Source organism: Python bivittatus, unplaced genomic scaffold (genome assembly GCF_059951505.1).
Source record: "Python bivittatus isolate LINGU-HERP-01145 unplaced genomic scaffold, Pbiv_v1 ctg000850_np1212, whole genome shotgun sequence".
NCBI lineage: Eukaryota > Metazoa > Chordata > Lepidosauria > Squamata > Pythonidae > Python > Python bivittatus.
The window spans coordinates 50,070,954-50,097,532 of NW_028277112.1; the positions used below are offsets into that span (position 1 = coordinate 50,070,954).

Genomic DNA, 26,579 nt, shown 5'->3' on the forward strand with positions numbered 1-26,579 from the left:
TTTTCGTGTTTTCAGTTTTCTCTTTTCTAGGAGACGTCTGCATCTCCCAATTCATAGCCCGAGTAATATTTTAGCTTTCTTTTATTTTCCTGTAGAGAAAAAAATATTTTCTTACTAACAAATGATATTAACAATGTTCTAGCCGGAAAAGATGCTACCAAACTCCTCCCAATTTTTTTGCTACCATAGACTAACAAAGGGCTCTCCTACAGTTTTCCTGTATGGAGTTCACTACTGTTGGCTCGTTGCACTTTAATCAACTTACTGGTCACTAAAGGCAATAAATGTAGTCCGAGTTAGTGTAGGGATTACTTGTTTGACATTAGCTAACATGCCTGTAATTGGTTACACAAGGGATTCATAAACTGTGGGTTGGAATAAGTAACTCTGGGAGGACGTTACAGCATCTTAGCAAACGGATTATATCAAAATGATGTCATATGTGCAATGACATGAAGCAGATCTTGCCTTTGTATACTGGGGTCCCCATGTGTGACAAAGATAGGTAAATCATAGTATTTATTCAATACATAAGTTGCACATTTTCTCAGCTCCCACTCCCATCCCACCTGCACAGGTGCCTATGAATCACAATCCCTCTTAAAATATTCAGTAATTTCATTATTAAAAGTAAATGGCCAGTTCTGAAACCAATGAAATCATTAATTTGGGCAGGGACATCACATATTCATTTATCATTTAGAGCAGTGTTTTTCAACCTTGGCAACTTTAAGATGTGTGGACTTCAACTCCCAGAATTCCCCAGCCAGGAATTCTGGGAGTTGAAGACCACACATCTTAAAGCTGCCAAAGTTTAAAAACACTGATTTAGAGGATCAGTGTAGAGGGTACTACAAGGTTTGAGAATTATTGGGTTAAATTAATATTCCCAGGAGCAGCGTTCCTCCAGGTTCCTCTTTCTTGCTCCCTGATCTGAGAATGGTGTACTGTAGATATCATGCCAGCCTCCAGGTAGTCTTGGAGATCATACAGCTTTTCATAGTTTCACATAATACAGCTAGATGAGGCATTTAAGCGCTCTAACCTAAATGAAATTTCCTAACAAAGATTTTCTTTTCTTTTTTAAAAAGACAACCACCAATCTCCAGAGAGTTTTCTATGAATGTCTCCATTATTTTTATTTCTTTCTGAATGCACATTCTGCTGCTTAAGACTACTCTCCACTGGGTTAAGAGCCAAGCTCAAATGAAGATTTAAAAATATGAAAGATATATTTTTTTAAACAACAGGGGAGTTCATGAGGTGAGTTTGTTTTTGTTTAGGTGCCATTAGATCTGCAAGAGAAGCAGCTTAGGATAGCTGGGATCCATGCAGGACAAATTATTCAAATTATTGAGGTGCAAGCTGCGAAAGAGCATTTATTTATGGTCTGAATCGAGTTGCTAGAGCTTGGAGTGAAATGCTGAACCAAATGCTTTTTAGAGAGAGCTTTTTGCATGGTAAATGTGATTCCTGCTTGTATTTAATATGCAAGGATGAAAGACGTAATGATGATTTGACACTGTATTTTAGAAGTGACAGAAACAATCAAGAAATTATAAACCTTTTATACAAAGAAACAGAGGTCAAACAATTGGGAGAGATCTCCTCTTACCTTTGAACACAAATGGAAAGAAAAGAAGTTTCATCCAGAAATCTGATAGAGTACTTTGGACTGACAGAGATTAAGGAATTTGACATTCCAATGGAAACAATTACATTTAAATACAATGATGCCAGTGGGCTTCTACAAGAGAAGGATTCTACAAGAACAGAACAGTTGGGGACCTCCAGTATGTATCAACTCTAACAAGGCCAGGTATTGCAGGAACAATAGGAATACGGTGCAGAAAAGTAAATGCTCCAACAAAGAAAACTTGGACTGCAGTCAAAAGATTAGAAAGTTATCTTTAAGGAACTGTAGATACTGTTTGAGAGAGCTAGTTTGGTGTAGTGGTTAAGGCACTAGGCTAGAAACTGGCAGACAATGAATTCTAATCCTGATTTAGGCATAACGCCAGCTGGGTGACTTTGTGCCAGTCAGTCTCAGGTCTAAGAAGAAAATGGCAAACCACTTCCAAAAATCTTGCCAAGGAAACTGCAGGGACTAGTCCAGGCAGTCATCAGAAGTCAAAACTGACTCAAAGGCACGTGTGCACACACACACACAAACATTGTTTGACATTACTTCCGAACTGTAGACTATATTGATTTAAACTGGGTTGAAGATTGAGAAGACTGAAAGTCTATTCATAATAATCTATTCTATTATGGAGTAGGAATTATTAGTTGGACTAATAATTGTTGCCTTCTTTCCTGAACATAATACATGTCTGCAGCTGAAGCACGTCAAGAGCTGATACAGCTACCAAGCCACTACTGATTTTGGAAACAATGAACCAAAGCCAACTACAATGCATGAAGATAACAAGAACAATATTCTACTTTCCCTGAGATTAGATCACACACAAAATGCATTGATACTAAAATCCACTATGTTAGGTATGCTTAACACAAAGGGATTGTTAAGCTATAGTACTATCTGGCAGAAGAAATAACAGATGTCATCACCAAGCCACTATCTGGAGATTAGTTCCAGGACCTATATGAAATGAATAGTAGTGATCTGGTGCATAAGCCAGTGAGAGGAGGTGTTGGAAACCCTCTATCGTAGGCACTGACTTTTTGTATTTACTCAACTTATTGGCTAATAGGAGCAACAGATGTTGTCAAAGTTAGCGCAGGGATTCCCACTCTGACTCTTTTACCTCTTTGATGTTAGACTCGTATTGTCGAAGGCTTTCACGGCCGGCATACGATGGCTGGTGTGTGTCTTCCGGGCTGTGTGGCCATGTTCTTGAAGTTTTGTTTCCTAATGTTTCGCCAGCACTCTGTGACTCTGGGCACAGAGAGAACTGCTCCTGTCTGTGCTCCTGCACTCTGAAGATGCCGGTCACAGGTGCTAGCGAAACATTAGGAAACAAAACTTCAAGAACACGGCCACACAGCCTGGAAGACCCACACCAGCCATTAGACTGATATTGTCCAGGATATAATCATGTCCAGTTCCTGCTCCCAGCTCCCACAATTTCTTTTTCATCTAATAATGAAGGATATATTAGGTCAGACTCTATTTGATCTAAGAGTTTGCATGACCTTTCATTCTCTTAATTAGCACACAGCTAGATGAATTATTCAGGCTTTCTATCTGAATGTAATTTCCTAATAAAGATTTTGAGCATGAGTCTCCAGAAATCCTTCTGTGAATTTTCTCTGCACACAGGTTCTGTTGCATAAAGCCATTTCTATAATTCTCCCTCTTCAGGAAAGTCAAGTCAAAGTCAAAAAAATCCCCAAAGTTGGGAAGTGTTCAAGAGTTTAAATAGTATAAATATATATTCAAGGGTATTGCTAGTTTTAGTCTCGTAAATGAGGATAATTGGCTATTTATCTGTGGTTTAGGTAACTGGTAATCCAGAATATTTTGACCTATCCTTTGGAACAACATCCTACATGTTGTTCTGGCTTCAAGAACACCATTCATAATGAATTCAGTTGTTATTATATAAGATATTAGCAAGCTATCAGCTTCTTCTAGCCATCCGTTGCTTTTAAGTCTGCCATCTCTCTGATAAGAAGCTGATGCACCATAGCAGCTCTTGTGATTATCTTATACCAAACACCTGGCCATCATTCAAAGCCTACATGGGTTTTTGTAAGCATCTCAAATGTCGCATTACTCAAATTATCACTTTCTGTATTTTAAAACAGTGGGAGTTAAATCTAAAGGTTCATTAAATTGTGTGTAAGAACACAGTTTGAATGTTTGCTGCCCATTCAGCCATGACTTTACATAAGCAATAGCTACTTCATCAAGTATTTTTTCCTGGAATCCAGGACAGAAGAGAAGTATATTTTGTTGTTCATGGAAATTGCCTGATTTTGAAATCAATGTAATACGAGTGTTTAGTAACCATTTTTGTGTAGATCTATTTTTTCAGATCTAACACTATAATATTATTAAAAAATGTTGTAACTTAATATGACTATATATTTAATAGGAGATATACATGGGGGGGGAAAAACTGAGGAAAAGCAAAACATTAGTAATCAAATGTTAGTTCCAACTTTATTTCCAAGGCATTTCAGTAACTAGTTCTTAAAACTTAAATATAACATCTGATATTAGAGACACCCACCTTACATTACAAAGAAAGTTAAATTATTTCTTAACCCTGGCTTTATGAAGCTAATCTACTAAATTAGCACCAAGGAATGCCCTCATGTCCCCACAACAAATAGAAACAAATTCCAGTGGCGTAAGAAAAGAAATGGCGATGGCCACAGATGATAACAATCACATTTCTATTTCTTTTATGTTTTCTGTTCAGAAATCCAGAAGCTTCCAAAATCCATCATGAAATATAGGACTAAGTGCTTATACAACTGCTGTTGTTGGAAATGCAGATTTAGCAGGAATGTATGATGAGAAAAACTTCAGGAGAAATTTCTTTTTCTCATATTTTTTTGTTTTCATTTATAGTCATTGCACTTGTACTGGTTTTTTCCCCCCAGACTTCTCCCCTTTTCAACATTAGTTTTCCTATTTCCTTTTTGTATACATACATTACTTATCCTCTTCAGACTCATCTAAATCTAAAACTTACATAAATGTAAAATCTGACCTCTGGCTCCTAGCGGGGACTCACATGTTTTAATGCAGTTGCTTAAAACAAAAAAGTAATGTAGTCCCGCCTCTAAGATATATAGCTGCAAGTTTCTATCTGCAATAGATTTTAGAAAGCAGTATTCAGTTATGTGAATCCACAGCCAGACTATAGGTTTATTACTTTAATAAGATCTTGGTTGATATGTTATCGGGGCATTGACTTATTGGACAAGAATAGTATACTTTAAAGAGAAACCAGGTACTTTGATTGCATTAAAGCATCTTTCCTCAGCTATGGATTCCCCAAATGTGTTGGGATTGCGTGCCTTGCAATCTGAGAATTCTAAGAATTGTAGTCCCAACAGATCTGGGAAGGGCAAAGAGTATAATAAAAGTGTTTGAAAAACTTAATACACCTAATCAAAAAATTACAAAGAACCCCAAAGAGCTGGGCAATACATTATTTCAGCTTGCAGTTTTTGCAAAAGATTAAAATATAGACATGCTGCTGAATGTAAGTGCTTTACTAAGAAATGAAGGAAAGTTCAGGCAGCAAATAATCTCATAGTCCAGATTTCATGTGAAGTGATAAGGCTGTTGCTTTGAAAGCTGTTATTGGCCCAATTGTGATCTAAGTGTCAAAGGATGTTTAAGACCATTTCAACACATTTATATCACCTGAAGCAACTACTGCTTACCCTAAAATATTCAGCTATGTTCCATAATAATAACGAATCAAGAATCTGAATGTTGGCTGATCTAAATGAAACAGAAATGTACTCTCCAATAGCTAAAGCTAACCCCATTCCACAAAGCAGAATTATAATTAAGTGTGCATGTGTACTGTATGTGCATGTGTGTGCATGTAGGTTGCACGCATGGCTGCACGCACATACACTATCAAAGGAACAGTTTTTCTTCTGTTTGTATCTATTCCATTCTTTGTCCCATGATGATTGGGCCATTTGCATGTGAATAATCAGGCTGCCCTTCTTCATCCAAAGCCAAGATGTCAGGTATCTCATCAGATTCTGAAGACAACTCTGTGATAGTGAAATCTGGAACCTAGAGAAGAAGAAACTCAAATAAATTTGAAGGCAACGTTTGAATTCTACACCCTCTCCTCTCCTTTGCCCCAGCATTAGGCATCTAAACTGAAAGAATCAACTAGCAAAATCCCTGCTCCTCCTGCAGTTTATTGTTGCAAATAGACATTATATATCGATGTATTTTAAAGTTTTCTAGTGAAAAATGGAAGAAAAACATAAAACTTCAAAATGTTCATCCATGTAGCTCATAACTGGTTATACTGATTGGCCATAGCTCTCCAGAGTCATTGACCAGCTGTTTCTCAATGCTACTTAAAGATATAAGAGACCCAAGCCAATTTCCCCACTAATGACTTCATAGTATCACCCAGGCATCACTGAAGTGTTATAAAGCCTGTCCTCATTACTGTTATTTAAGCCCTCCTCAACTTCATGATTCCTATATTGGTTTTGAGAAAACATAGTAGAATGATTATATATGATACATTCTACTTTTCTGTTCCTGGGGAGAAGGCATGCAATTCCAAAAAGTGATTCAGTTGAAAAAAGCAGAGTAATAGATAACATTTTTATTTTGGTGAGGGAGAGATGAGAAATTGAACAAAAGGCTCAAAGCTGTTATTTAAGGCATAATATCAAGCAATATTACAGTGGCCTCTTATGCAGATCTTGATGTTGGTTTAATTGGGCATGCTAGTTAGATCCATTACCAAACTCTAAAGAGATTTCTCTACATTTCCAAATGCACTGTTTGAGGGAATGAGGTTTACTAGGAATTATCTCAAATAGATGCAGTCTGTTTCATAGCTTTGCAAGCTACTCTTGACTACATGCCAATTCTGCAGCAGTTTCTGAGCGCAGATAAAAAAAAACATTTCTACAACATTCTCACTATATGACATCATTTCAGTTCTACTAAGTCAGAACCACCCTACAGTATCAAATGTGCAAACAGGAAATAATTTAATTCAAAACTATTAAATCAGTATTTTCTAATGATAAAAATGATTTAAAATAAGCCTGCACATGTCACTAGCCACCAGAAGGCTACTGTGTTGCATTTCTAAGCTGGAATTTCTTATGCAATGCTGGGAGAATTCCTTCTTCTGGCAATCTACTTGATTTCTCTGCCAGGTGCAGCAGAAGGACTGAGTATTCCATCCATCTTTTCCTACCTGTTCACCCACTCATCTCTCATAGTTATCATAATTAATAAAATTATTCCTTTGTTTATAATAGAACTTGACCAAGATTGCAATACTTTGATCAGTTGTGAGAATATCCCACTGAAATTGATAGGACTTCACCCAGAGCAAACACAGTCATGATCAGGCAATAGAAATACCAGTAGTGCCTTTGAGTCAGACTTGACTCCTGATGACTACAAGGATGTGCCCATGCAGTTTTCTTGGCAGCATTTGCCTTCTTCCTAGGGCTGAGAGAGAATGACTGGCCCAAAGTCACCCAGCTGGCTTCATGCCTAAGATGGGACTAGAACTCAAGTTTCCCCACTCCCATCCTGCAAATCCTCAATATACAAGCTGTGGTGGAGATTTTAATGTAACTCATGTAGTGAATACTGTATACTTTTTTCTTGTGCACATCAACCTGGTTTTAGAATAGATTATTTATTAATTTCTTCTATTTTGGTGAACTAATTAATTTCCACTATTTTGGACTCCTCAATAGGCTCCATTGCAATCTCAAACCATGCTCCAATGACTCACTCTGAAATTTCAAAATTATAATTCAACCAATTCTACATGGTATTTTAATACTTCTGTACGTGGATCTTCTTTTATGGAATACATCAACAAGGACATTTGCTCATTTTTGAAGTAAATCAGGGCTCTACTAATTTGCTAATCTTCTGGGATAAGTTTAAGGCATCCATTTGTTGAACCATTATATTACTGAGTCAGCAAAAAAGAGAGAGAGATTCTAATTTTATACAGCTGGAAAAAATGATTAAAGTCTCACTTTTGTTAAATGCCAAAAGCCCCTCAGATGAATCAAGTATTTATAGCACCTAAGGTTTAAACTGAGGCAACTATTTTCAGAATACTTTGACTATTCCTTGAAATGCCTTAATCAGAACTACTGGGGATCAGAAAATTATTGGAAAATTGGCTTATCAGTTAAAACAACAAAAACAGTGAAAGTTTATATCTGAAATTCAGGCCAAGAAGTCTCAGTTATATACTGAGACAGAATCTATTCACCAGTTTAATGTTTTTTACACCGAGGTATATAAATTGAGGACATCAGTAACCAAACAGCAAATTATTAATTTCTTGGAAAATATTGAAATGGAAGAAATCTTTCAAGAAAATCAAAATAAAATCTGTATTTCCTCCATCATTTTATGAGGCTTGTATTACAGTAATATTAAAGTCTGAGAACAACCCTACTAGATGTTCAGGTTATAGCCCAATATCTCTGGTTAATATGGATCCTAAAATATTAACTGCCACAGTACTGTAGTCAGGATGCTACAGAAAGGAATATTATCCTTAATCCACCCATCTTGGTCTGGATTTATAAAAAAGCATCTGACAATATCCATTTGACACTGTGGCACATAAATTAGAATCAATTGTTCTAATTTCATTAGACACTGATAAGGCCTTCAATACATTTCAGATTGAATATATGACGTGTATATATTCTTTGGATTACAATTTATTATCTTTACTCTGTGGTTAGAGTAATTAAAAATGGCTTTGTTTCTCAATCTATCAAGTTATATGTGGCACCTGTCAAGGATGCCCTTGTCTCCTTTAAATTTTAATTTGGTTCTCAAACCCTTAGCTTCTTCCGTTATACAGTTTCAAGATATTAAAGGTATGGTGACACCTGATACTGAATACAAATTGTTTTTATATGCTGATGATATCATGGATGTTTTGGAAAATTAGTTAGTGTTATTACCAAAGCTTACTAAAATTATACAGCTATACGGCTTATACTCTTAATAAAGATACTATTAATGGGAAAAGTCTAAGTTTGCTGCCTTGGGATCGAGAATAACCATAGATTACTGCAAAGAACTAGGATTTACAATTTGTAGACTCTATAAAATATTTGGGTTTCTCTATCTTTTTGAAATATCTCACAATATGTTGAATTAAACATGTCTAAATTGATAGATGACATTTCAGTAGATGTAACTTGATGGCTAAAACTTTTGTTAATTCTTTTGGACAATATTAATGTAATTGAAATATATATTACACGGAGATTAGTGCATATTCTAAGAGGGATTCTAATGTTAATTCCTGTTTGATACTTTATACAGATAAGTTAATGACAAAATGTTTATGGCAGGCTAAAGCCCCTTGAATATCTTTAGCCAAATTGAGGTTGCCTTACGATGAAGGTGGCTTTAACCCACAGTATTTTTAACTATGTCCCCGGGCTTTCATTTTAATATCTATATTTTTTGGAATGAGAACTTCTATGAATATTCCCCTCTTTGGGTCTACTTGGAGAATAAGTAATTCTTCTAAATCCTGCCAAGTTTTAGGGTTCAAGTATATTAAACAGAGATTTTCATTTTCAGGCTTGAGAGCTACCAGACAAATTTGGTTATTAATAAGTAAGCAGTTAAGGTTCATCCCAAATTACATGAATACTGATGTTGTGAAATACTCCAAATCTGAAGATAGTTTTGCTGGGCTCCTTGGGCCAAACAAGAGATCAGTACTTTAAATCAGCTGATTTATAGTGATTGTTTTAAAGATTGAAAGATTGGGCTAGGAATATGACCTATAACATCCACTTGGGAATCTATATAACTGTTCAGTATGGCCTGGATGTTTTAGCAGCCCCAGAGGTACCTGCTGTCTTAGGATCTTTGAGAGATGCAGGACTTGAACTGAAACCAACAATCCTTTTGTTGTTGTTACATTTAGCTTAACTTTTCCTTCTGTATAACTACTCTCTTTCCCTATTGGTGTTGTATTTCATTATTAAAAATGATTTGGGCTTATATGCCACTGTAATCAACTTCCTTTTTTAAATTCCCAACTTCAGTGGTATCTGTAGGGGGGGGGGGAGGCTGACAAAAGCAATATTGTGGCATTGCGCCACAAGCCCCATCTTTTTTCTACACATCATGACACTGCATGCAGGCCCCTGGAAGAGTAGAGCTTCTGACACAATGCCTAACATGCTGCTTCAGCATTTAAGTTGAATTAGTTTTAAAACTTTCTGGCCAAAACTTATATCCTATCATATTTTTACCTTCCTTTAAAGAAGGAATGGGAATCAAGTTGGTGGCGGGGGGTGGGGAGGGAACCTGTGGCTCTCCAGATGACCTTGGTTTGCAGCTCCCATCAGTATCCATTGTATGGTCAAGGGTCAGGAAAAATGGGAGTTGTAGTTCACCAGAGCAGAAAGTCTAAGGCCTCCTCCTTACCAGGTAGCAGGTAACATTTGACATTGTATCAGGAACCAGTTGACATGTCTGTCTACAAGGTATCATCTATTTATGTTCTCAGGACTATTGCCAAAGCACCAGGTGGAGCTACTGTACATTTTAAGGAATTAATGTATTATCCAACTTTGTGCTAAAGCATGCCAAAATACTTTTGAAGACTGTCAGTCACCCAGCCTCTAAATATTACTAGCATTTATCAGTAAGTCACTACATAGCAGCTCATACTTTACAAGCTTGAATTGGGGATCACTTTTTTTACATCCAAAACATTTTGGTCTATAAACCAGACATTTTCAGAGAAGAACTAGAAATGATCATAAAGTGTCAGTATAAATTCAAGGCTCAGACCTGCAACCCAATTTGAGTATCAATAAATGTAATTCAGATTTTCTATATTCAGGTTGTGATTTATAAAATACCTTCTATGAAGGAATGACAATGGTAATCTTAATGTAATTTACATTAATCAGTTGTAGTCATGTTTAATCTGATAAAGATTCTGAAACTTCCTTTGTGAAGTTTGTTGCATGTTACAATAGTAACAATAGGTAGGCAGGTGGTGATCTTATAAATTAGCCATAAACCAGAGTGTCTCCTGCAGTGTTGTGTATTTAGTCCACTGCTTCATGAATGAGCCAATGGACTGTCAGTCTCCATGACCTCTTTCCAGTCCTCTTATCTTACAAAAGAAAGATGAGCAGTGATGAGGCAAAGCCTTTTTTAAACTTTGTGAAACTTCCCAGGTAGGAAAACCTGGCACCTAATCTTTGTGACACCATGCGATGATTTTTTTTTTATTTTCCAAAACCATTGTGACCATTGCTACTGTATTTTATGTTGAGTTAGCTGGTTCTAGGACTCTGAACAATCGTTACTGACATTTTATGTCTCTGAGCTTAGAGAGACTATTAAATACTTTATGTACAAGCAAATGTAACCAGAGGAACGTGCATTAGAGCAAATTATGTGCAGCCTGCAGCTCTTGCAGTCCACTTACACAAACCTAAGCCCTGCCTCAATTTGCTGTTGAAATGCAGCCACGTGCTGTTTTAAGAACTGCCATGTTTCTAAGGGTTCTATTTTTCTACTTTTCATTCAGCCTTCTTTCTAATGTGGAATTCTGTCTGAGAAAGGCTGCTTGCCACTGTGCTTCTTCAAGTCATGTTTGGGTCCTAAAAGTTCTGACCTACAGCACATTCTATGTTTTTTAAACCAGTTCTTACTATTTTATCAAAGCCGATGTCCAAGAATATTGATATCTTTGGCCATACAACTGAACCAAGTTAAGAAACTGTGTGCTTTGCCCCACCTATTTTTATGTAATGCCAAAATTGTGTACCAGATCAATTGCCTATACCAAAAGCAGGAACGCCCCTAAATCTAGAATTAGCTTTTAGGTCTGATTCTCAAGAGGATTTAGAATCCCATGCCATTTTATTTTACTGCAGGAAGTCAGTGTTCATGATAGAATTGCACAACTTCAAGAGAATAATATGGATATCTATCCAAACAAGAGATCTCAAACTTATGAGTTAAATTGCCTTTCTGTATCATTGGGCATATCACTTTACAACTTAAGTAGCATTGTTAGATTGCTGCTGAAATTAACATTATCCCTTTAAGTAACTAGATAATGCCCAGAAGGTGATATGACAAAATAGGCTAAGGAGAGGTTGATTAGCACTGTTCGTTTTTTAATAATTTCAGGAGTGCAAAAGTTCCATAGGAAGGAAATTTAATAACAGAATAGCTCATGACTTGTTGAAAATCCAGATGAATAAAAATGTGGCCTAGAAACAGCTCCCTTGCTGTTTTATTCCATTTTATCAACTTGGATGGAGTCTTAGTCATTAGGGATTAAGTTCTACACGGCACCTCTCATTCTGCAGGCTGTTTCTATGTTTAGACAAAACTATTAACACACTGAGTTTTGGAAACTACTAGTGCAATACAGCCAAACAATAAAACAAATGACAAACATTTTTGGTTGGCACAAGCATTTTTCATATCCACGAATCCTCAATTATAAGAGTGACGACTTGTTAGTCTGATGGATGGTCAAGACTACAGGGTGTTTGAACAGGAACCCAATGGCTTAAAAAAAAAAAAAAAATTATGGCAATTCACCACCAAGTCACAACCCTCCACAACCCTCCTTTGAGAGCCCTGCCAAGCAACAGCAAGCAGGACAAAGCTGGAATGGCAAAGCTTAAGCAGCAGCAGGTAGTTAGTAAAGCTGGACGGGGAGCCACAGAAGGCAACAAATGCGGCAGCAACATTGAGCCCATCTATTTTAGACATAAAGCATGAAATGCCGATTCAGGGACCAGTAGTTTAAATTTACCCAGTTTTAAAAGACAACCCAGCTCAATAATAATTGAATCACAACAGAGAGTATAGAATATTTGTAACCACATTTGCTTACACAATTCAAGAGACAGACTTTGGCTGCTGAAGCATTTATTACTTGAGAGCATACATGGAGAATTACAAGACAAAGTGCTACCGAGGACAGGCTGTATACCCGTGTACAAACAGCATGAATCTTGAACTGAGTGCACAATACTCAAAGGTACTTTAAAGTGGAGTGTACAAAGTCTTAGAATTTTAAATAATATAAACGTTCACAGCATGTGAGGAACTCTGGAAAATATTCATCATAAACTTCATCCAACAGAGCAGTGAAGTTGATCAGAGTGCTCTTTTGGTACTACAATAATGTGGCTTAATATGCATTTAAGCAATAGTATGAATGCAAGGGCATAACATGCAGCTTTCAAAGAAAGCTGGGCAAGATATTCTGATTACCCTACTATATTTTTTCCAAAGTTATTTTCTAATTCAGTCATTTGCTTTGCTTTTTGATATATACTGGAAGTGCAATAACTTCATTTCAAGGATCCGTTTCCAAGGCAAGATGGGGCTTCATAGCTAGATAGCTGAACAAGGTACGGTCTCCAATGTAATCTGCTGAGGTTTAGAAGTTGTAAGGCACCCACAGTCCCTTTAAGCAAAGGACATACAGCTCAACTCAGACATGCAGCACTCTTTCCTTATGACAGTTCTCTTTGACAGAGAAGAATTTAATGGAAATAGGACAACATTAAGTTCTGCTGCCACATCATTCTCCCCAACAGCTTACATTGTAGGTCTAATGGCTAAGCCATCTGGTTAGTCAGGGCACTGAGTGTACATCTGTCTGCTGCAATTTATTCTGTGGTGTGTTCAGGCTGTTTGTCCTCCTGGCTGGTCTTTTTCTCCCCTTCACCTTTGTGCTCAGCATTCTGAGAGCCGGCCAACTGTGGGTAAAAGGGACCTACCAGCCAGTTGAGGGGTGTGTTGTTTACAAGATAATCCATCACATCATCCAGCGATTCTTTCATTTTCTTCAACTGCCCTTTACTAGAGGTAAGAAGGTTGTCAGACACTTCTGTGAAAGAAGAGGCTGACCGGAAGCTTCTGTACACGTCTCCTGCAATTTCCCCAACATGGTGAACCTGATCTTGAACATTCTGTGGCAAACCCTGTATCCTGGACACCAGGGTGAAGCAGGTAGCTTGAAGCTGCTGACTCAGGTTCTGTGCAATTGCTAGAGTGCGTGATTCAATGTGCTGAAAAAGAGAACAGCTCTTAGCAGACAAACCTCTTTGTAAACAGTTTTTAAATTCCCCAAGTTAAGAACAGTATCTTTGTAATACTTCATTAGCTAAAGAAGTAGAAAAACTATAGGTAGGACCGTTATCACCTGATGGTAACAAGAGTGTCCAGCATGGACATACCCAACATTGGGAACAAAACTGGATTTGGCTGGGGCACTGTAATATGATCTGGTGAAATCCCACCTTTATTTCAACCCACACATTGTGGGCTGGATCCAAATACAGCGGTACCTCGGGTCATGAACGCTTCTGTTCACGACCAATTTGGGTCACGAACAACTCCGTTCGCAAAATTTTGCTTCCGTTCATGAATGCCGGATTGGGTGATGAACAGGATCCGCGGCCATTTTCCCTCCCGTGACACGTGGTCGTGGCTTCCTGTAGGGAGGGGGACTCTCCCTCCAAGCAATAACCGCCTCCCCACCCGCCTTCCTGTCCTCCACGCCAGAAGTCGCCTCGAGCAAGGTTAGCGTTCTCTCTCTTCGTACTGTATTTTGTTTCATATTTTTGTGGTTTTTTAAAAAAAATACATATGGTTCAGAATGGATTAACCGTAATTACATTGAACCTTATGGGAAAATTTGATTCGGGTTGCAACCAGAGTCACGGAACGAATTAAGTTCGTGAACCGAGGTACCACTGTATGCCCCTCCTGTAGGATCCAGCAGACACAAAGTAGTTTGCCAATTCCGCCTTCCACTTGCAGCCCTAATACAACTTCCATGCTGTATAAGGAACTCTCCAATCCTCCAGAGTGGGAGGGAAAGCTATGATGAGGATGGTAGAATTGATTTTTTTTATAGTCTGCCTTGCCCTCTTCAATTCATATTCCTTTACATCTAGCATTGTCAATTCTTCAGTTATATTCCATTAACCCTTATACTGGCTTTTAGTCTATAAAGGTTTTTTAGGTTTTTTGAGTGGGAAATACAGTCTTTATAGCTCATTTTTTCTATATAAGCCTTCTGGAAGAAAACAAGCGATTAATGCACAGCAGGTACAAGAACCAAGTTTCAGCATGTCATTCAGTCCTAGATACAATATCACAGCCGTAGTTATAAGGGAACTTTCAAGAAGTTCTACTATAGGTATTTCAGGTGCTACGTAGCATGTGAAATCAGAAACCAAACAAAAGGTAATTACTGAAATAAAATATTCAGTGCAATAGAGAAACTTGCTATTCTCTAAGTATGCAGTGGTGAAATGAAACTGTTTTTTCCTCTTGTGCTCTGGTCTACTTATATTATTAATTTCTTCATCAACTTCTCTAAGTAGTTCTGCAAATGTACAGTTAGACTAAATATTATGACAAAGAACTAACAGACCTATGCAACTTAGAGAGGCATGCCTGGGATTTAATGCATATATTTGATGTCAGCTCCTGACCAATATGTTTCTGGTTTAATTGTTAATACTGCTGCCTGTGTTACACAATGAAAAACTTGATAAGAGAATATAAATCATGAAGATGCCACTTTTAAGTGGAATTAATATTTGTTGACATGTCTTCAGCGTGTATTTCTTTCCACCTACCTCAGCACTGTGTGAAGTAGCCTCACCATTTTGGCTAATGCTTTTCTTCCATTCTGTCCAGGAGTTATATAACTTCTGCTGGGCATCTTGAAGTTTCAGATTAGCATTAGTCATATTCTTTCTGGCATATTCTATCTAGAGTACACAAAATACCCATATTTACAAAGTTGTACAAACCTCTTCTTGATGTATCTTTTATAACTACTTGCCCCCAGGAAAAAAAATGATACAAGAATCTAATATCCTATAGCTATACTGTAAAAAAACAAAACAAAAAAAAGAAACTTTGGTCTCTTCTGGGCCATCTAGCTCAGAAGGAGCAGTAATGAATCCTTTGGCAGCTGTAACAGCCGTGACTCATAGCTGGTAATTCAGGACTGCTGTGTTGGCTGTGCCCTTTTGAGAGGTTCACAGCCAGGAGGTGAGGTGCAGAGTTAGAGGCTGAGCCTCCCCATTTGCCTCCCATTGTTGGAGAGCTGGTTTGGCCTAGCGGTTAAGGCACCAGGCTAGAAAGCAGGAGATTGTGAGTTCTAGTCCTGCCTTCGGCATGAAAGTCGGCTGAGTGACTTTGGGGCAGTCACACTCTCTCTCAGCCCAAGTCACCTCGCAGGGCTGTTGTGGGGAAAATAGGAGGAGGAAGGAGTATTAGATATGTTCACTGCCTTGAGTTATTTATAAAAAATAATAAAGGCAGGATTAAAAATTCTAAAAAAAAAAAAAAAAAAGCTTTGAGAAATCCCCAGACATTGATGTCCATTAGTTTGGTTGCCATTGATTTGACAATGCCCAAAAAGGAAGGTGAAAGCCAAGAAAAGTGTAAGAAAAATAGGAAGAAAGTAAAATAAGAAAAACTAAATTTGCAGTCTATTGGCCTTGGACATTAATGTTCAAAAAGCTCTCCAAAAGAACGCAGAGCTGGAAATGGGAAAAATAACTATCTTCTCCCACTTTCTAGCCTTACCTCTGGGTTAAGTGGGAGGGACCATAGGCATCTGGTACAAACCAAAAGGACACAAAAATGTTGAAATGTGCATCGTGATAATGCAAGTGCCACCATTTTGTACTTTCAATTCAACATCACAGACAAGACTGGAAGGGGCGGAGCTTGTGTCACAACGCACAATTCATTGTTTGTCCCCCTTTGCTTCTGGAAGGCCTACAACAGGCAGATGCCCAATTCTGCTGCTGTAGAGGAAAAAAAGGTTTTGTAGAGGTTTTGGACACTTATTAACTTAACTAATTAAGTACCAGATGGTACTTTGTGAGCTGGTTGTAGCGTGACCCACAAGTTGGATTCCCACTCTGCATGAAGAGATCATGTGATCTGTTTGGCTTAGCACATTTTGTACTGTGGTTTATAAAACCCGATTTATGTCTTAGTGTTGTGTGAAACTAGGCCACTATAGCTTGCTCAACAACCCATGGCTAAAGTAAACCATGGCTTAGTGTGATATGAGAATGCATCCTATGGGTGAGGTAGGCGTTTTATTCAAGTTCAAGGGTCCTGTTTCATGCATTCTCATATTTAATCCTGGGAACAAAAGCAATTCAGCAGTGAAGTCAGAACGGCCCTGTTCAAACGGAACATTCAAGGAGAAACAAAGGAGCGAGTGAATATGTTGCATAATCTTGCTATCCGTATAAACTAGGCTTCATCTGGGATATTTTTTTTCTATAGTCTTTTGTAGGAAAGGACAGAACTGGTTCTTGAAGATGTCTCAAGGTTTTTAAAAAAGCAACTTTATCTCCATTGTATTAAAAACATGTTGCTGACAGGTCATTTTATTTTATTCCCTAGACATGGGTGATAGTTAAACACCTTAATCTTTAAGGCTTGATGGGAGTTCAATCTTGCAAGTATCATTAACTCTCAAAGTCCATGCACATTCTTTTGCTTGGAAGAGAAAGAAAATAGACGTGCTTCAGGAGACCAGAATACTGACACAACCTACTTAAGAAAAATATCATACTTACCAGGTTAACAGTATAATTGAGCTGAGAAATTGTCTCTTGGCTTCTGAGCTTAGCATCCCTAAATGCATTTAGGGCCTGTTGATAGGCACGTGATCGGACTTTTGAAGACAACGATCCTAGTCTAACATAGTAACTTGGCTTCTCATCTCCAATTTCAAATCCTTCCATGTTGGTAGCTTCTTTCTCTGCAGAGTCAAAATACAAACCTGTAAGTCCGGCATTAGGACCATATCATGTACATACCCAACGTCCGTATTACTTCTTAATTCTAAATCTGCTGGCTCAAATCAGGAAAAATTATTGTCCCCAGACAATAAGGGGAAAGGGATCCTATGTTAATGGTCACAGGCACACTTTGCAAAAACATACCCAAGGTAAACCTAAAGAAAATTCTTTGTAAAAACCTTGACAGGTGAGGGACTACATACATGCTGGGCTCTGTGTTAGGAAGTGTACAGCCAGAACTAATCTCTCAACCAATATTTGTATACAGCAGTGTTTCTCAACCTTGGCAACTTTAAGATATGTGGACTTCAATTCCCAGAATGGCTGGCTGGGGAATTCTGGTAGTTGAAGTCCACATATCTTAAAGTTACTAAGGTTGAGAAGCATTGGTATAGAGCCAAAACTGTATTTTCCTCACTGCAACGTAAGTCAGTAATCAAAACAGTAAGCTTTCACAACAGGATCAATCTTACATGCCTACATCGAATCGTCCAGCAGATCCTTACCCATCTCTTCTTCAGTATGTGGAAAGTACTGATCAACCAGAGTTTCAGACTTGCTGAGTGCAGTATCAACCCCAGTGGTCACCAGGCACACCATCCGACTATGCAGAACTGTGTTAATGCTGCCATGGACTGCATATTTCGTTAGCTCCACGCTGTCCAGAACAACTCCTTTTGTCTTGTCAACAACTTCACTAATGGTGTGCGTAACTGTATCCTTGGCACCAGTCACAGTGGTTGTTACAACATCCCTTGCACCAACAACTGCATCCACAGCATTAGCAACCACCTAAAAGAAGTTAAAGATGTTTCTCCAAGAGCTAAAAGGACACGCAAACATTGCTGTACTTGTCTTAACGTTCAGTGACATTAACGTTCAGTGACAACTCCAAAAAGAGGTATAAATATTTGGTGTCTTCCTTGCTCACAGGAGATAATATGGAACATTTCACAGATGCTAAAAGCCTTTATAGACAGATGGAACTTCCTTTCCTAGAAAGGTGGTATGACGTTTTATGTGAAAATTTTGAACTAACGTGTGACAAAGCAGTAATGCCAGATTCATGAATGAACCTATTTTTTTAGCAATTAACATCACAGTCAGCCCTTCGGGCTTATTGCACTCCTTCCTGAAATTGATTTAGGGTTGACTCCACCTTGCCCCTTATTGAATGTCAAGTACTAATCCAGAAAATACGCACACTTCTCCATTATGAGACAATGGGGTTAAAGACAAATAAAAATATGCCAAAGCAACCTACCTTACCAGTTGGTTGATACAGTATAGGCAGTTTTTCTTCAACTTTGTCCAATCCTATACAAGCATAGCTATTGGCAACTGCAACTGCAACAGTTAAGGACAGTTAGGATTTTGCTGATATAACAATGTCTTCAAACAATTTTATGCAGTATAGTTATGGTTCCTGCACTTTAAGGAGGATAATATTGGTATTGATAATATTTGAAAAGGTGCCAAAAGGGCAATTAAAATTATGGGCTTGGAGTATCATTATGTTATTAATAGTTTACTATATAGTAAAATAAATAGATTTTCATTTGTAAATGTTTGGCACATGCATGTGTGTACATATACACACACATCACTGCTCAATATATTTGTGTGAAGGTATAAATGGACATGTATGATAGAAGAGCTGCATGTGACCCACAGCATGTGGAAAAACACCAGAATGGAGATTTCTAAAAAAGCTCAGTAAGGGATGTTTTCAAAACAAGAGATGGTTCCTAGGTAAACTGGGTGAGGTAATGACTTTCAAGTGGAAAAATATCAGAGGATGTGAGAAAAGTGCCAAGCTGGGACTGGCTGAGCTTTTTCAGAAATTATAAAAATTTAGTGAAACTGTTAACATGGCTGGCTGGGGAATTCTGGGAGTTGAAGTCCACTCGTCTTAAGTTGCTACGGTTGAGAAACACTGTATTACGAAGAACAGAATAATGAGCATAATAGAACTCAGGCCAAAATAATGGGCTTCCCTCCTAAATTCCTTTGGAACTCAGGCCTAGACTCTGAGTAGGTAGGTATGTATATGTGTGTATGAATAAATGAAGCTTTTAGGTCAGAAAGTGAGCAATAAATGCTATAAATCTGCATCTGTTTCTAACTGTCCCGAGTGTCTGGATAAACACGAAGTTGGAGTTGTTATGAAACTCTCTTTATAACCTTCCTAAAAGGAATAACTGTCCTGTGAGGCAAGCATTTGGTGGCTTTTAAAACTTACAACAAAGAAGGGTAAGGAGAGCCATGGCAGAAGTATATAAAATCATACACGACATAGGTTAACACTGAGTGTGAGAAAGAAGTTTTTCTTCCTTTTTCATACATCGATGAAACTCAAGGTCATCTACTGAAACTAAATGCAGGAAAGTTCAGGGCTGATGTAAGGAAATCCTTTTTACACATACCCTGTAAATAATAAATTGGTACCTCCAAGTCAGCCTTGAGTCCTGGCAACTGCCCAGACAAACCCATAGAGTTTTTCTTGGCAGGACCCATGGAAGTGGTTGGCTAAGCCTACGGCTAAGACAGAATGACTGGCCAAAATCACACAGCTAGCTTTGTGCCCAAGGCGGGACTAGAACCCAGTATCCTGGTCTGCAGCCCTGTGCCTGAACTGCTACCCAAACTGTCCACCGGCACATAGTTAAACAACTGAATTTGCTACCAGCATTAGTGGTAGTAGCAGCCAGTCTTCATAAATGAATTGTTGCATGGTTTTAAAAAAAGGCTGGACGGGTTCATGGAGGATCAGTCTATCAATGGCTATTAGTACAGATTGCTGTTTACTACTTCCTTCCTCACAGGCCACAGTGAAAGGGAACTAAAACAGCCCCGGCTTGTGACCTTCCCCCAAGGCATCCAGTTGCCTTGTAGGTGACACATAATGCTAGACTAGCTGGGCTTAAGGCCTCATCCGGCAGGGCTCCTCTGAGTTGAGGAAGTATCAAAAGCTAGTTCAGCTTCTTTTGCAGTCATAAAACAAAACCTGAATTCATTCGTTAGGAACAAAGTTGAGCATAACTGTCCTATTAGCAAGTTGAAAGAGCCCTCTTAAAAATGACCAAGAATTTCCTGGCCTGCTGCCACTTTGCAAGAATAGGTTTTCCCCTAAGTTGACACCCAGACAAGGGAGTATAAAATATAAACTGTAGAGTTTCTGATGGTGAGGCATTTAGAAAGTAGGTGAAAGGGAAACACAAGACATTGCTTGGAAGTGGGTGAAGAGTTAGGACATAGCAAGTTTGAGCAATAGCTATTAACTTATGCATCATCTTATGAATCAAAGTTCTTTCAAGTTCCTTACACATAAGTCATTAGAAGTTTAATCTTGGAGGTAAATCTACTCAACTTTAATTTTAAAAACTTAAAAAAGTTCAGCCACGGCAGCTCTTAGGTTTGCTGTAGACATTAGTAAAAACCCTCAGAAGAATTATTATTTGAAGCAGGCCCTGTAATTTCAGCAAGTGACATATTGAGAAAACGTTCTGTTCAAGGCCACACACTTTGGTCCTGATGTCATGGCCACTGGCATACCAAATTTGAACAAAGGGATGCAATCTATAGCAAGCAGCATATGACACATCAGGATCAACTGACCTTCTACCCTTCAAATGTTTTTGCAAGACAATCAGGAAAAAAATGTCAGAAGTGTGAACATTTTGCTTTTTTTTTTTTAACAAGGATCTGCAAGTATTCTTATTAACTCTGCAATTTTCAGAACTGCTGCTACATGAAGTCTGCAACCACAGTAGCTTGCAAAATGTTTTATCTCAGGGCAGTCCCACACAGCCTGAACTCCTCTAGAGGAGGCCCTAAATGCCATTGTCTCCAGGCATTAGTCTGAACATTCCCTCAAATGTTCAACTGTTTCTCTGCCTGGTCTCCTGAGGGTTGTTTTTATTTTTCCTATCTATTTGTCTGTCTGTCTATCCATCCATCCACTTTTCACACCTATTTCCGAGCTTCCAACACTCCAGTGTGAAGTTTTGTTCAAGTTCTTTTAAGGAATATCAGAGATGCAAGGCTATCATGCTCTGGAAATTAAAAGGCACTGAAAGTGCTTTCTGGGTTAAAAAGAAGAAATGGACACTAAACCCCTGGGGTTCAAAAAAGTGCGGAGAAGAAGCATTATGGCTTACTTTGCGGCTCCAGCTTTTGGATGATGGGCAGGGCGCTGGTCAGGGCCACTGCTGTAATAGTCTTCACTCCTTTCTCTGCCATCTCACAGACAGATTTCAAATAGGGATAATTATCTTTTGTGCTGATATAAGCAGAAGAGACCATATCGTAGGTGGAACTCACCAGAGGCAAACTAGCAACCCTGGAAACCACGTTCTGCAAAAATACAGAATACAAGTTGATTTACTCACATTTCCTCCTCACAAATGGCATAATATTCTTTATTTAATTGAGACATACCTGCTGGACATCAGCTGCCATTGCTGCCATTTTTTCAACGTGAACGTTTTAGGGTCTAGAAGAGGATCACAAGTTGTAATAACATTTTATCCTGAAATGAATTTTAATCTTTGATAACTGCAAAGTAGTTGTCACCTTTTATTAATTTATTCAAATATATTTTATGCAGAGGAATGTTATAAATCTAAACAAATATTTGAAATCACATCTTTTCTAGATATTGCAGGATAAAGCAAAAGTGCCAACATTTAGTCTTTCTAAGCAATACTCACTAAAGTATACAATAAGAAGAAAACATCTAGAAGATTTTGACAAAATTATTTCAGTGTATATAACTTTCAAGACCGCTTGACCTTTGACTTCAAAACTTACCCAATTTAACAAGCTAAAATTCAGCATAGAGGAAAATTAAATTTGAACCAAGATTAATAAAGCTGGGAGCTATGTTCTGGTTACCATACAAAACCACAAAACAGGAGGCATTAATAATTTGATTCCAAAATTAAGGCAGACAGAAAGTGGTTTCATATTCCAGAGCATGCTGATAGCTTGCATGTACTATAATGAGTTCGACTAGCATATTGCAAATACCTTCTGTATCACTACTGCTGGGTGTGGCAGTATTCTTCTGGAAACACAGTTATTATCTACATTATATGACAACAGCATTATTCAGTTATTAAAGTGCTCTGAAATATTGCTCTAGCTAATGAAGAGTGTCTTGAATATTTTTTTAACAGTCATAAAAATCTGACAGACTTCTGTTCCAATTTACTTGGCTATTACACATACAACATTTCACCCAACGGCAGGCTTATGTTGCATAAATAGTAAGGCTTACTTTCTAACCAGTATTTAAAAAAAAAAAAAACAACTTTTATCTGAAGGCCACACAGGATTGTCCAATTAGCAAAAAAAGGGAGTTCAAAACTATACGATATGGGATTTACATATGTGATCAGACAAAGGATAAAGAACCATCACTGGATAACCCTTTATTAGGATCAGCCAAATTAGCCTAAAGGACTGTGCAGACTTTCAGGTTCACCAGAATATTTTTTGAGGCAAAGTGATATAAAAAACAGCATTCTTTATTCTACAAAATATACACACAGAGAATGCCTTGTCTTGTCTTATAAGAAACTTAAACACATTCCATTCAATATCCCCTAATTTTTTTTTGTATTTTAGCTATTAGTATTTCATGGAATGTAAATAAGTGGCTAAAAGAGCCAGTTTGGTGTAGCGGTCAAGGCACCAGGCTAGAAACCCGGAGACTGTGAGTTCTAGTCCTGCTTTAAACACAAAGCCAGCTGGGTGACCTTGCGCCAGTCACTCTCTCTCAGCCCTAGGAAGGAGGCAATGGCAAACCCCTTCGGAAAATGTTGCCAAGAAAATTTCAGGGCTTCGTCCAGGCAGTTGCCAAGAGTCAGTAATGACTCAAAGGCACAATGCATACAATTAAGTGGCTACAGAACAAACGGTCTATTCCAGTGAACCAATGTATATTGTTTCTCAGCCATCTTCAATATCAGAGTTATTTAAAGGTTCAGATTAGATGTTGCCTAGGGGGTTCACTGAATAAAAAAAAATACAGGAACAGAAGAAATGTAGGAAATTGAAACACGCAGAGCTTTCAAGCAACGGAGAAAACAAGTTCAACTTATAAGTAGGACTAAAATACTTCTCAGCATTAACTGCATATACTTAAACTTTCAGTTTCTGTTCGATGCTAGGATATTTGTTTCAATTCTGAAAAAGGTTTGATTTGGTGGCTTTTTTTTTTTTTTTTGCTTTTAAGGCTCCAGTATAACCCTAAGTATTCCTAATAGCTGAGCTATTGGCCAACGTCCACTGACTGGAATTACATCATAATCCTAACCCTTTAAAGAAATGTTGAACATTTTTTCCAGAGACGCCAAATTCAAGCACCTAGAAGGGAAGGGAAGGGAAGGGATTGGTTCCTCCTGGAAGCATTTCTGCCGCTTCCAAATTGTCTCTCGAGGGCAAACGCCTTTTGCGCCACACATTTCCGCTGGTGGATCAATATATATATAAAAAAGAGGGGGGTTCAAAAAGAAGCCTGCAATCATACAACTGCATCTGTGGGAAACACGCCTCTGTAAACCCACTCAAGCATTTACTGAGCCTTTGCACCGTTGCCCGAGTGCTTTAAACCCGAGTCCAGGAGAGGCAAAGGCGCTTCAATTCTACCAATTCTAAAGGCACAGCCCCCTTCTCTTGCAGGGCACCCAAGAGAGCCTACGGGGAAGAGTAACCTCATTGGCCCCAAGCGATGGGCGAGCAAGCACGTTACCAGCGCCACACCTCTTTGCACCGAAGGAACAACCTCTTCATCAGGAATGTCTCTCTGGTTCAGCTCCTCCGAGGCTAAAAAGAGAAGGTCCATCCTCCACACGAGGCAACTACTCTTTAAAACAGACGCCCTGCCCCAGAAAGCACCTAAGTCAGGACTGGCTACTCACCCGGGAAAAACCGGAGGTAGCGGATCCCGCACGAGCAACCGCGCTCACAACCCAAGCGCGAAACCGTCGACGGACTGTCACGGCCCGGGTCCCTCCCCGGGCGATTTATGCGGCGAAGCCACCCTCCCCCCAGCCACGTCTCGCGAGATGGCTGCCCATCCGGCCGCTTGGTGAAAGCCTCGCCCTCCTCGCGCGATTCGTCCTGGGGACTTCGCTTTCCCCGGGAAATTCCCCGTTCGAGGGCGGCAGGCACCCGGGGAGCACCCGGGAGCCCTGAGTGGCTTTTTTTTGTTTTCTCACGACGCGCAGTAGAGGGGGGCAGGAAAAAAGGCACGTGGGTTTGACTGCGGCGCTTGTAGCCATCCTCACGGGATGATTCGGTGCCTCGGAGAAGCGCGTAAAAAATAAGCGAAATGCAGCGTTGCAAACCGGATAGCAAAGTCACGCCCGTTGAGAATTCTAGCGGGAATATTTGGATGAGTGGGCTGCAGCTGAAACAGCAAGGAGCGGGCTTTGTTTGGGAATAGGCAGTCCTGCATTGTGTTCTAAGGGACTTAAGATAAAATCTCCAAGTCCAGCTCGGATCCTAGTGACTCCAGGGACGTGGTTTGTTTGCTAGATGTACGTCCTGTCTTTCATTTAAGAGCTCAAAGCAGCAGCCATAGCACTCCTTATCTTTTTGCCCCCGACAACAATTCTGGGAGGTAGGTTAGGCCGAAAGAGTGAGCTGACTGGCTCAAAGTCACCCAGTGATCTGCCATAGCTGAGGATGTACGATACTAGAACCTGGGTCTTCCTGCTCCTAAAACCGGTGTCTTAAGCATTACTCCACCTTGGCTCTATTTTTCTTAGCAAAAATGCAAAAGGGGTTTTGCTATCGCCGCCTTCTAAAATGCAAGCAATTTTTTTTTAATTCCCAGTCTAGCCTATGGTTTTAGCATTACCTGGTGGTCTCTCATCCAACCAGGTTTGACTCTGGCATTTTGAGTTCAGCTATGTGATGCCTGGCAGCTTCCTATCTAATAAAAGTATATGGTGCCCAATAACTTTGTAGTGAAATGTGTAGGATCATGTGGATATGCAGAAGTCCCACTGGATTTAATGGGGCTTATTAAGTAGGCATAGGATTGCATTCAAGTTTTCATAAACTAAATCGCACTTCATTGGCTGCCAAATATGGATCCTGGTGGAAAATCACTGACTACCCATCTATCAGAGATGCTTTAATTTGGATACCTGCACTGATCAAGGGGTGGCATTGACAGCTGAAATGGTCCCTTCCAGTTTTAGGTTTCTATGATTCTATCTTAGAAGTAATAAAAATTGTTCCTTCATTTTAGCTCAACTTTTTGCAACTGTTCTAAAAATACCTGTGTTTTCCACAGTTTTTATAATTACAGAAAAATAACAGAATCATAGAGTTGGAAGGATCCACAAGGATCATCTGGTCCAACCCTCTGCAATGTGCAGGAAAAACAGTTAAAACCATCCATGAGAGGTGGCTGTCTTTTCATCAAACTAAACATACCAAGTTCTTTCGACCTATCTTCCTAGAGCATGTCCTCAAGTTCTGAATCATCTTTGTGGACACCCCTGAACCCTCTCTAATCTTCTGGAAATGTGGTTCCCATATTTGTACACAAGACTCCAAGTGTGGTCTCACCAGTGCCATGTAGAGAGGGATAATGATTTTATGTGTCTTTGATGCAATGCTTGTGATGCAGCCCAAAACTGTATTGGCTCTTCTAGCTGAGGACTCATGTTAAACTTGTTGTCAATGACCACAGCCAAATCTTTCTCAGATGTTGTTTCCAAGCTGTGAACTTCCTGAAATTACATTTCTGCTAAAGAACATCTTGTTCCTCTCAGCCAATCTTCCAACTTATCCAGATGAGACTGCGTTCTATCATCCTGTGTATTGGCCAGACCTCCCAATTTTGTATCATCCACAAATTTAATAAACAGCCCATCAAACTCATCATTCAGGTCATTAATAAAAATATTGAATAATGCTAGCCCCGAGACTGATGCTTGTGCAATCCCACTTGTTAATGCTTTACAATTTGATGTAAAACCATTCCACACTAACAGCTTGTCAATGAA

The 26,579-nt window shown here is 38.9% G+C and overlaps 1 protein-coding gene across 2 annotated transcripts; it reads right to left on the reverse strand.

The window, feature by feature from the left end:
- Window positions 1-5,452: 5,452 nt before the first annotated feature.
- PLIN2 (perilipin 2) lies at window positions 5,453-24,634 on the reverse strand. Of its 2 annotated transcripts, none has more exons than XM_007423482.4 (9): window positions 24,477-24,634; window positions 21,991-22,045; window positions 21,711-21,906; window positions 18,815-18,897; window positions 18,057-18,342; window positions 17,326-17,510; window positions 15,352-15,486; window positions 13,480-13,770; window positions 5,453-5,734 (listed from the first exon to the last, which is right to left on the reverse strand). In XM_007423482.4, exons 2-9 carry the CDS (start codon window positions 22,018-22,020, stop codon window positions 5,600-5,602), a joined length of 1,341 nt encoding a protein of 446 aa, XP_007423544.1. In that variant the 5' UTR covers window positions 22,021-22,045; window positions 24,477-24,634; the 3' UTR covers window positions 5,453-5,599. The 2 variants fall into 2 exon arrangements, with proteins under 2 accessions (XP_007423544.1, XP_025019344.1); XM_025163576.2 differs by having other exon boundaries at window positions 21,991-22,081; window positions 24,477-24,600.
- Between the last annotated feature and the right edge of the window lie 1,945 nt (window positions 24,635-26,579).

Coding starts and splice junctions, on each gene's coding strand:
- PLIN2 (XM_007423482.4), bottom strand. CDS start 22,020: ATGGCAGCAATGGCAGCTGATGTCCAGCAG. Junction 17,511..18,056: donor ACATACTGAAGAAGAGATGG/GTAAGGATCTGC, acceptor TTGACTCTGCAG/AGAAAGAAGCTACCAACATG. Junction 15,487..17,325: donor TCAATTATACTGTTAACCTG/GTAAGTATGATA, acceptor TGTGTACTCTAG/ATAGAATATGCCAGAAAGAA.